This window comes from Heptranchias perlo, chromosome 8 (genome assembly GCF_035084215.1).
Source record: "Heptranchias perlo isolate sHepPer1 chromosome 8, sHepPer1.hap1, whole genome shotgun sequence".
Classification (NCBI taxonomy): domain Eukaryota; kingdom Metazoa; phylum Chordata; class Chondrichthyes; order Hexanchiformes; family Hexanchidae; genus Heptranchias; species Heptranchias perlo.
The window spans coordinates 14,370,304-14,382,318 of NC_090332.1; the positions used below are offsets into that span (position 1 = coordinate 14,370,304).

Consider the following 12,015-nt stretch of genomic DNA (forward strand, 5'->3'; position numbering starts at 1 on the left):
AATGCGTCCAAAGGGCAAAGGAAATGCAGCACCCTAAGGACTACTTCAGCTGCTCCGATTAACCACCACAACTGTCAACGGCAAACCTGCTGTGCCTTGTGAGTTGTTAGGAACCAGAGTTCTGTACCTTGTCATCTATCCTCAATTGTTTCAGTGAGTACTGAGACCTTCCTGTTGGCTGCAATTTGGATAACTACGATTCAAACAGGCAGAAGCAAGGTCACTTGTACCTCAGTTACTGTGGACAAAAACAGTGAATCCAAATTACTGTTTTCATGAATAACAAAATGATGTAGTTGAAAAAAAACCTGAATTTCTAAATAAGGATTTGAAAACACCATTCTTCTCTATACGCCTTCTCAGTACAGACAACTGCACCTACATGACTGAGATATTTAACATCTGATACTTGCATTGTTGCTAGTTCCTCTTTTGAGCTTACAAGTGAAATAAATAACATTACTCAAAACGTACTGATACCAGAAGATCCAAGTCCTAAATTTGTACTTTTCACTGTAAGATCATGCTGTCTGCCAAATGCACTTCAATACACCTTCAATTGCTAAATTAACAGAATCTGTGGTTCCCACGAAAAGAAACTGGACCCTGTAAAGTTATACTGAAATCCCTACAACTTATTTTTATTTTCATATTTAAAATATCTGTGATCCTACCAGGAGAATTTGGCTTGAAAGGCAGAAAGAAAGAAACAAAATAATGCGCATTTATACAACTACAATAGGCTCCAACATGCTGGAAAATGCACCAAAGTATCAAAAAAGCAAAGTTTTCAGGATGGGAGGAATCCCCACTCCCCTAAGAAAATAAATCTTACGCCTGAGTGCTCACATCCTCTTTCAGTAACTTCTAAATTCACCACTTTGGTAAACTGCACTTTTGGTTTCCCACCCCCTAGTTAGGAGAGTAATGGAATGTTGGGTGTACCTACAACTTTTAATTTAAAGTTACGATAAGCCAGTGTTCCACTGCACTCTCAGTCTAACTTGTCTTTGGATGATACAACAGCTATAATCAGGGCGATTTTTCAGTTGTGACCTTTTTTTGGGACCGTTTGCTTTTTTAAAACATTCCTTAACTTTTGCTGATGTTTCTTGGTTGACATGTATGCCTGGCGCAGCAGTGTGAATTTTTCCACCTCTATGCCAGTCGTCCTCATATTCTCTCTGAATGGGACTATCAAATTCATCCCAGTTGTGTAGCATTATGTGTGGTTTTGGGATGCGTGCCTTACCAAATTGCTTTTAATGAGAACCCTTACAGCCAGAGAGATGAGACTTTAATCTCTTAAATCTGGACCGGATCAGAACCCAGATTCCTATGGAGGAACGACAATCACCGTACTATAGGAATCGGTCTTATAATTGCCCTATCCTCATGCCAGCCAAGTGTAGTGGATCTGTCACCAGACTAATCCTTGAAAATGTAAAACAGATCAGCAGTCTTAAAGTAAAAAACCTCTAAGATTCTAAGAAACCTTTAGTTCAAATGAGTCCAGCATAAATTTGTGGATAACAAGATTCTAATCCCATATAACTGTACTCTCCGGTTCATTTTGACTTTCTGTGAACTAGATAGCATCACATGTTCAACTGAATTTCCTACCACCGCAATAGCTGTACGGAAACCCTCAATGAACTAGATAATAATCCTTGAATTAGTAAAGAGGCAAACATAGCTGCAGCATGGCACCCCAGGGGCTTGAAATCCATGTCCTGGAACCTAAATTGATTCATTCGCAGTCAAAGTTTTTCTGAATGCCAAAAATCATGACTGAAGGGAAAAAAAAGGAAACCTCAAATAGCTAGGCTGGCCTCTCAAGAGTCACCACGCAATCAGATCATGTAGCTGAGACAGGAGGTCCCATCAATATAGATTCCAAATAGGCAATCATTACTGAATTCCATCAGGCCTGAAACTGAGACAGAAATGACCAGAATATTATCATTTCCACCTGGATGAAGGGATATGAAAGGAAATGGTAGGATTCCTGGAGAAATGTTCCCACTCAAGAAAACAAGAGACCCTTTAATGCAACCATCCTAATTCCTCTAGCTGGGATTTTTCTCAATGAGGAAGTTCCCTTGTAAGCTTAGGACCTGCTGGACAAAGATCTTTGTCCACTGCCCCCTCCCACCACCACCACCCTTGCCCTCCCCTATGGAGAAGAACTTTGTGAATGCTGGGGCTGACATGAAAATGGAAAAAAAATTGTACTAGTAGTTTATTGCATCTGTGTAAATCCTAATGTATTTTCTGTTAAGTTTCTCAAAACCCAATGCAAATTTCTTGAAGTTCATGATCACCAGATATTCTCCTCAATAGAACACCTGTATTATCTTTGGTAATGAACTTCCTCAATAGGGTGTAGTTCAAAATAGATCACAAGTCTCCACTCCTTTTGGGAATTACAAGGTAGCTGCTGATTTTCACTGGCCTAAGGCTACCTTCTCTGCGATTTAGGAAAATAGAAGATTCTGCACTTTAAGAGATGATATTTCTTGGGTAGAATATTCTCAGATTGTCCTGAAGAACATAGGAAAGTAAAGGACCAGAAAAGACCATTGTGGTCTGACTGGCCAGTCCAAAGTTTAGAAAACACTGCAATAAATCTATTTTAATCCCTCAAACACTTCTTTCTAAAGAAAAATCACTCCCTTTAAACTCATGGGGTCCCTGTGAAACAAAAAATAATTTTCTCTGATGGCGTCTCAACCAGAATCCAAGCAGATGTCCCCCTCACATCTAATGCCATTTCCCAACTGACCCATCCTATCATTGCTGGTAGGCAGTCTGCCTCAAAGTCACTGTCCATTGGATTGTGAAGGCTGCTGCAGAGAGTTTTTATTTCTGGGCCCTGTTGTCTGGAAGTAATACGGTACTCAAAGTTGGAGACTCAAAAAATTGAAAATCACAGAAACATAGAAAACACTGATAAAACAAGGTATTCTGAATCTACTCTTGATAGTGTGCTAACAACCACCAATATAGACAGGGGGAATGGGCAAAGACCATGATTGCTCTCGCATCCATATAGTGCCAATTTCTTAAAATGGACATTATCAGTGTTTTCTGTCCTTCACCAATGGTAAAACAATGACCAGTTTATATGCATTCAAAGGTTCAACAAATTGGGAATGATCTAACTTTTCTGCAAACATTGAAAGCACTTCTAATCCAGTTTTGTTTAAAGACTTAATTCCGGCAAAAAAAAGAAGTTTCTGCATTTCTCTTTCACTAAATAAGTAACTTTCCAAGAGTTCTTAAAGCATCTCCATCACCAATAGTCTCTAGCTGTTGCCAAGGGTGTTGAGACTATGTTGCTCTCTCCACGAGTACATTTTTTCCTGGTTTCCATGGGTTTTCTAAATCTGATGCAACTATAACATAGATACAAAACACCCTACAAAAAATGGTGATTCATTCCTCATATCAACAACAGCCTCCCTCAGGCACCAATTAAACCCTTTAGCTTCTAACACAAACAAAGCACTTCCGCCGCTGCAAAAAGACAGAAGACTTGCATTCATATAGCGCCTTTCACGACCACAGGATGTCCCAAAGCGCTTTACAGCCAATGAAGTACTTTTTAACGTGTAGTCACTATTGTAATGTAGGAAACTCGGCAGCCAATTTGCACACAGCAAGGTCCTTCAAACAGTAATGTGATAATGACCAGATAATAATCTGTTTTAGTGATGTTGGTTGAGGGATAAATATTGGCCAGGTCAGTGGGAGAATCCCCCTTCTCCTCTTCGAAATAGTGCCATGGGATCTTTTACGTCCCGAGAGGACAGATGGTGCCTCGGTTCAACTTCTCATCTGAAAGACGGTACCTCCAAAGGTGTAGCACTCCCTCAGTACTGCACTGGGGAGTCAGCCTAGATTTTACCTAATGGCTGTTAAACACTATCTTTGCTTAAATTAACTGACTTCAACTGAAAGCTCTCAAGGAGCTGCCTGTAGCGATCCAGTTGAGCGTCAATCTGCACAAAATTTACAATTTTTTTCAACCCTACCCAAAAATTTCAAGTTTATGTTTTGAGATCTTCTACGTTCACAAGCTACAGAGTGACTCAGACTCCGCCAGTAGATAGCACTATTGTCCACCTAACTCATGCTTGGTTTTGAGGGAACCATTCATTCTCCGTTAAATCATAATTTTTACAAAAGTATATATAGAGGACATTGGGATGAATTAATCCTCCACAATTCCAGCAAGGAATAGAACTTTCTGCATTGCTCTTTTTCTAAATAAACAATTTTTCAAGAGTTCTAAAGCTTGTCTATCATCTATAGCCTCATTCAATTTCTTATTTTAAAAAAAAAATCTATGAATTTACTTGCACAATTTTAGGGTTTAAAAAAAAGTGCATTAGAATTAATATTTTAGTGGACATAGTTTTTTTTATTCGTTCATGGGATGTGGGCGTCGCTGGCGAGGCCGGCATTTATTACCCATCCCTAATTGCCCTCGAGAAGGTGGTGGTGAGCCGCCTTCTTCAACCGCTGCAGTCCGTGTCGTAAAGGTTCTCCCACAGTGCTGTTAGGGAGTTCAAGGATTTTGACCCAGCGACGATGAAGGAACGGCGATATATTTCCAAGTTGGGATGGTGTGTGACTTGGAGGGGAACGTGCAGGTGGTGTTCCCATGTGCCTGCTGCCCTTTTCCTTCTAGGTGGTAGAGGTCGCGAGTTTGGGAGGTGCTGTCGAAGAAACCTTGGCAAGATGCTGCAGTGCATCCTGTGGATAGTACACACTGCAGCCACAGTGCGCCGGTGGTGAAGGGAGTGAACGTTTAGGGTGGTGGATGGGGTGCCAATCAAGCGGGCTGCTTTGTCCTGGATGGTGTCGAGCTTCTTGAGTGTTGTTGGAGCTGCACTCATCCAGGCAAGTGGAGAGTATTCCATCACACTCCTGACTTATGCCTTGGAGATGGTGGAAAGGCTTTGGGGAATCAGGAGGAGAGTCACTCACCACAGGATACCCAGCCTCTGACCTGCTCTTGTAGCCACAGCATTTATGTGGCTGGTCCAGTTACGTTTCTGGTCAATGGTGACCCCTAGAATGTTAATGGTGGGGGATTCAGTGATGGTAATGCCGTTGAATGTCAAGGGGAGGTGGTTGGACTCAGTCATTGCCTGGCACTTGTCTGGTGCGAATGTTACTTGCCACTTATGAGCCCAAGCCTGGATGTTGTCCAGGTCTTGCTGCATGCGGGCTCGGACTGCTTCATTATCTGAGGGGTTGCGAATGGAACTGAACACTGTGCAATCATCAGCGAACATCCCCATTTCTGACTTTATAATGGAGGGAAGGTCATTGATGAAGCAGCTGAAGATGGTTGGACCTAGGACACAGCCCTGAGGAACTCCTGCAGCAATGTCCTGGGGCTGAGATGATTGGCCTCCAACAACCACTACCATCTTCCTTTGTGCTAGGTATGACTCCAGCCACTGGAGAGTTTTCCTCCTGATTCCCATTGACTTCAATTTTACTAGGGCTCCTTGGTGCCACACTCGGTCAAGTGCTGCCTTGATGTCAAGGGCAGTCACTCTCACCTCACCTCTGGAATTCAGCTCTTTTATCCATGTTTGGACCAAGGCTGTAATGAGGTCTGGAGCTGAGTGGTCCTGGCAGAACCCAAACTGAGCATCGGTGAGCAGGTGATTGGTAAGTGCCGCTTGATAGCACTGTCGACGACACCTTCCATCACTTTGGAAATAGTTATGACTTGTTAAATAGTCATGATGGTGCCTCGGTTCAACTTCTCATCTGAGATGCCGGTGATGGACTGGGGTGGACATTTGTTAAATAGTGCCTCTGAATGAAAAGTGCTAATGGCCATGCTTTTAAAAAAATGGTTACAAGGTTTCAGCTATCCAATGTACTAATGTAATTAACTTTTAAATGAGATCTGTCACCGTTTCTGAGTGGTAGAATGAGTTAAATTATCACACGAGAAACATTCCATCTCAACATTATAGTGTATTACCTTCATACACGACAGCCACCAGTACCTCATACTAACAAAAAAGTGCAGCCCAGGTCTCACTTCCACTCAAGTCCTGGATGGTGGTAGGAAAGGCCCTCCCAGTGCAGTCCTTCCAATACACACGGAACCTCAGCACCACCGTGAGCTGCCCGCGAGGCTGTGGCAATGAGGAAACTGTTGGCTACCTCCTGATGGGCTGCCCCTTTGCGCAGAGGGTGTGCAGAGAGGTGCGTTGGTATCTGTCCCGGTTCATCCCAAACCGTTCGAACACAGCGTCCTGTGTTACTAATGGGCTGTTCCCCGGGATGCACACTGAGACAGATATCACCTGGGGCTGGAAGACCATCAACTCGGTGAAGGCAGCCATTTGGTCCGCCCGAAACCTGCTGGTCTTCCAGCTGAAGGAGCTGTCCACAACCAAGTGTTGTCAACTGGCACGCTCCGAGGTCCAGGAGTACGTGCTGCGGGATGTACTGAGGTGAGGTGCGACCTACGCAAAGGCTCTATGGGGAAAGGCCACCGTGTAAGGCCATCCCACCTTGTACTGTACACCACAAATCATAAGAAATACTGTGTTTGAACTGTAATAATGAGATCACTTTGTGTACCATCTGTAGTGTTTTGGTTTGTAATTGTGATATTTACATGGAATTTAAAGATACACACAATTCAATTAAATAACGTATATTTTGAAACAAAAAAAGGTCTAGCTGTTAATAAGCCGGACCAGGCCCCTCTCCCCTCAGCTCCACTCCTAGTTACAATAGCAGTAATTCTGGCCTCTGTATACTGCAGGTGGAAATTCTTGCAAGAACAGGATTTCGCACTTACCGTATAGAGGCCAGAATCATAACCATTAGCCTTAATAGTGGTGTTGAAGGCAGAAAAGCTCGGTTGGATCTACTAACAGCTGGACTCAGGTAGCCACAGGACTCGCTGTGGGGGATTGCAATGAAGGGGCTATGATGAAAGAACCTGATGGCAATGAGGGGGGAGGAAAGGGGGAAAACGGATGGCAATGAAGGGAAGAACAGTATGGAAGCCAAAGAAAGGGAGAGGAATGGGGCAGCAAAGGGGAGACGGAGTTATGCAGATTCTGGGAATGACACTTCAGGATGGAGATGCCAGCATGGACTGGGAATGGGGAGGGAGAATGCCAGCATGAATTGGTGGGGGGGGGGTTGCAGGGGGGAATAGAAGAGCAGCACCATTTTGAAAGGGGGTGGGGGGATAGAGATAAGTGGCAACATGAATGGAAGAGGGAGAAGAGAATAGTGCAAGCTTGAACTGAAGGTCTAGTTAATCTATTGAAAATCCAAATATCACTGTTATTCTAATATTAAAAATCTATTAACTATGAAGTATAAAAGTGCTTAACATTAGCCACAATGCAACACCTTTAATGTAAAATGCAACATTTTACAGGGAGTATGCCCACAGATGCCCCTCAAGAAATACACTGCCAATTTTGTGCCTTCAATGTTTAGATTTCCCACTTCAAACTTTCATGTACTTGGGTCTTTTTTTCTTCAATTCAAGTCAAGGAACAGAAATGTTGGGTCCATTCACAGTTTAATTTACAAAGTCCACGTAATTGCTTGTTTTCACATTTTATAGGCTTATAATCGAAGCCATTCTTGAATGGTCAGCTTTTTGCAGGAAGGTTTTCAATTATTTTTTTGCAGCTGATTAACTTTTGCTAGTTTTCTGGTTTGGCCTGCATGTGATTGAAGTACTATTTTTGCCCCATGCTAAATAAACGTAATGACAAACACTGCACTGCTTCTTTCCCAATGCCCCGGACTTAGTGCACTGCACCATCAAGCTGATTTTTGGAAATCGGATTGTAGATTAAACTTAGTGCACTTATTGCCTGAAATCAGTGTGTGAATGTTTTCCATCTAAGGGGGGAATTGTTGATCAAGATTTCTCTCACACGGTCTCAGTCACTGCCAGCCAAATAAACATATTTAAAAGAGGTCACACAAGAAACAGAAACTAGGACCAAACAAAAAGAGATCTAAGAAGAAAATTCCTAAAAAAGATTAAAATGTAACAACTTGATTGAGATGCAGCTCAAATTTTATGAAAAGGTCTTTAAACCCTTTCAGCAAAGGTTCTGCAACTTTAAAAAAAAAGCAAGACTTTACCAGGATCCTTGTGAAGTGTTTGTTGACTTAAGGGCTCTCTTAATTCTACAGTTCATACTTTTTTTCATCTTTCTTTATTCAAAGACCTCAAAAGTCTTCATCACTTTAGAAGGAACTTGCATTTATATAGCACCTTTCACAACCTCTGGTTGTCCCAAAACTATTCACAGTCCATTTCATACTTTTGCCATGTAGTCACTGTTGCAAAGTAGGGAAACGCAGCAGTCAATTTGCGTACAGCAAGGTTCCGTAAACAGCAATGAGATAAGTAACCAGACAATCAGGTTTAGTGATGTTGGCCAAGGGATAAATATTGGCCAAGACACCGGGCAACTCTCCTACTCTTCTTCGAATTGTGCCATGGATTCTTTAACATCTGCCTGAGAGGGCAGATGGGGCCCCAATTTAATGTCTCTCTAAAAGACAACACCTCCAACAAAGCAACACTCCCTCAGCACTAGGCTACCAACTGAGCTAAGGCTGACTTTAACTTAAATATTTTACCGCAGAGTTTAGAGCAGAGGTTCCCAAACTTTGGGGGTGGTGGGGGTGGAGAAATGAGGGGCACAACGAGGTTATCGGGGGGGGGGGGGGTGAGGGGGACGCCAGCTGTAACTCACCAACAGGTTATGCCTGCAATTATAAATTTTCTCCATTGGTGGTGCTGTAATACTCCCCTCAACTCTCCCAACCTGATTCCTGACTCTGATTTCTCCAAAACTCAGGCATGCCCTGGAAACAGTTTCTGCTTAGAGGTATCTTCAACACTCCTCAGTTTAAATGTGTTTTTATCAATTAAAAAAAAAAGTTGTTTGCCTTCTGGCCCGTACCTCTGTGCGACATAAATTTCTTTTTGGAAGTACTCATGAACCCTGGGGTTCCTGCAGCCATAGAGAAGTAGATCATTAGCAGCAAATCAGTACACCCCCACCAACCTCTGACTCTGCTTCAAAAATCTGTTAAAGGCTCTTCGCCCAGAATGTTGCAACTCTATGGAGCACTCTTTTTTTTCATCCCTGCATCGAAGTTCTCAAAAGCCCTTGGGTCCTCGTCAGCAGTCACTTTCTAGCAGGGAACTGAGGTTAACTAGTTTTCCCATCACTGTCACAGCTCAGGATCAACTAATACAGCACAGAATGGGGTTTGAATCTGTGACCTTCCTGCTCGGTATGGCTCAGCAATGGGCTGTGCATTTAATATCAGATGGGCGCTCTCATTATTTCCAATGGCAAGTTACTCTTGGACTTCCATATTCAAAAAGGAATTTAAAATATCAATTTTACAATTGGAATTTTGTACATTTAAAAACACCTTATGAGATGTACATCATAAATGGAGACTCACCTTCACATTTCAAGCCCTGACGTACTAATCCCCATAACATCTCTCCACAGTAGTCACAGAAAGTTGGGGCTTTGTAAGAGTGCACATAAAGCGCATGTGGTCGGATCTGGAAATCTTCAACAGTAGCTAGTGCTGGTAGAGAAAGAGAAAGAAACAAAATGAACCCTACAGGGAATTTAAAAAAAAATTCTACAGAACATAATTTTGAAAATGGAAATTTATCATCCCACTGATAAGAGGTAATCAATATTTTGCTTATGATAAAAGAATAAAATCTGGTCCTTTAAGAGCCTGTATCAAAGTGTATTGCTCATACCAGAACTACATTGGGTCAATTCTGGGAATCCAACCTGGCGGGAGCCATGAAGCACATAACAAAGAGGTTTTTGAATAGTTTCAAAGATGTCAGAATGCAAGAGACAAATACCAGGGAATGTCTCCAGGCTGCTGTTCTAGGTCTTCAATTACTAAGCTGTTTAGAAAACTAGCCTATAGTGCGAATAACATGGAAACAACACAGTAATCAAGCCTGCAATTGCTCACATAATATTGGTTTATAACATATTGTACAATAATGTAAAATTCCTTAATTTTGCAACATCACTATAAATTCTGCTCAGAACATAATCCATCACATAATGAAAAATCTCAGGTCTGTGATGGAACAAATGTAAAGCAAACCAAAGGCATGAGCATGGTAATAATCTTCCCTCTGGCCTCACTCCCTTCCTCAGCTCTCCCGTGCTGGTCCTGGCTCCAGAAAGATTGTTAGGGGATAAAGGCGGCAATTGCAGATTACTGAAGGAAATGGACACTGTTGGGAGAGATCACTGAGGTTACTGAGAAACCACCAGAAGTAGTGAAAGAGTAATGAGAGATTAAAGAGGGCAGAGAGAGACACACAGGAAGAATAACAAAAGATAGAAACATAGACAAGACAGTACTAGTAACTAACAGAAACACAGGTACAAACCAACAGACACAAGAGAGTAACAGAGACAGAAGAAGTAGTGAAAAAATAAAATGCAGTAAAGGGAGTAACAAAAACAATAACAGTGGCAGAGATTAGGAGAGAGAAAAGAGAATAGTATAGACATGTGGGGACCATGGAACAGCTCTTCAGGACCTCTCAAACCTCAAAATGGCCCTGCATACCACTCACTTCCAAATGGGACTAGGATGCCACAGTGGCAGTGCAATCTAACCACTGCAGCCAAAATGATCGCCATCTCGAAAGCATAAAGCAGTGGAACCTGTCTGAACTCCGCCTTGCAGCCCTGAAGCCCACCCGAATGTTCCAGTCCCCACATCTGCCCCAACAATAAATGGAATCTTCCAGAGATAACTTCAAGGCCTCAGTGAAAATCCAAAGCAACGGCATCAGCTCAGTACAAGTAACATAAATGGAACACCGCGCTCCACACCGCAAACGACCTTGAACAACGCCACAGGAGACTACCAGTTAAATGACATTCTTTTAAGTAATTATGACTTACAACAGTCGTTTGATTTTCTCTGACTTTTTTTTCATCGAAACAAGGTGAAAATAAATCCTGCGAGGTTCAGACTAGAGACCTTTGATGCTCACACAAAAATTTTAACTTAAAATCAGCCATAAAAATAAAATAGTCAACTGACCCAAAATCAGATCAGGGAACAGCTTCTGCCAAAACAGCTCCATTTATATTCACTCCCCGCTGCTGCACTTGCACTGTTGACTTCCCTCCCAAAGCTCAGCTGTGGTGCCTAAGGCTACTCCTACTTTTCTCTCATATAAACCAGACTCAAAAGATATTCAGAGACTCCTGCAGAGTTCCTCATTCCTCAGACAGTCACACAGCGAAGAATGGCAATGTAAAGAACAGTATTCATGCTCACTCTTCTGAAGTCTGCACATAAACAAGATTAAAGTTTACAAATCTATTGCTGGTGTAACTAGGCATTTTAAATAATCTTTGACATAACCATTTACTCACTGTAACCTTATAGTTTGACATGTTTTAGGTACCACCATTGTCATTATTCTTAGATTTCGGATTAATTTAGTAGAGGCTGCCACAACCCAACTGACACTCTGGTTCCAGCACCCTCCTCCTCCCCGATCAACTGATGTACCTCATTACCAGCTGTTCCTTGGGTTAGAAGCTTTGTCTGCTATCTTTGGAATGAAAATCCCAATGTTGGTAACCCCTATGGTTAATATAGCGAGTAGCTGCGACATATACAGCAGAAAGGTCCCAGGCTTGATGACCAATTTGCACTAGCTCACTGATCTCAGTAAGGGTGCAGAGTGTGAAAACTGCCTCAGCAGCTCTGGGTTAGGGAGGGAAAATTCGACCAAGTTACATGTTTCCCTTCATCTAGTAGGGATCACTAGATAGTGATCAGTTGTGACCGCAATTCTCAAGTGACCGAATCGCCTGCTGGCATTCATTGTATTGGTTAATGTATGAAGAATGGCCATGTATGCAAGGTACAAGGTGGCAAATGACACAGATGAAACTGTAT

The 12,015-nt window shown here is 42.3% G+C and overlaps 1 protein-coding gene across 1 annotated transcript in view; it reads right to left on the minus strand.

Annotated features, from left to right (window-relative positions):
• Positions 1-12,015, minus strand: part of LOC137324433 (serine/threonine-protein kinase D3) — a 296,452-nt gene that overhangs the window by 108,280 nt on the left and 176,157 nt on the right. The window contains exon 4 of the mRNA XM_067988706.1: positions 9,508-9,639. Within this exon, the coding sequence (XP_067844807.1) occupies positions 9,508-9,639 (132 nt within the window). The remainder of the gene's footprint in view (positions 1-9,507; positions 9,640-12,015) is intronic.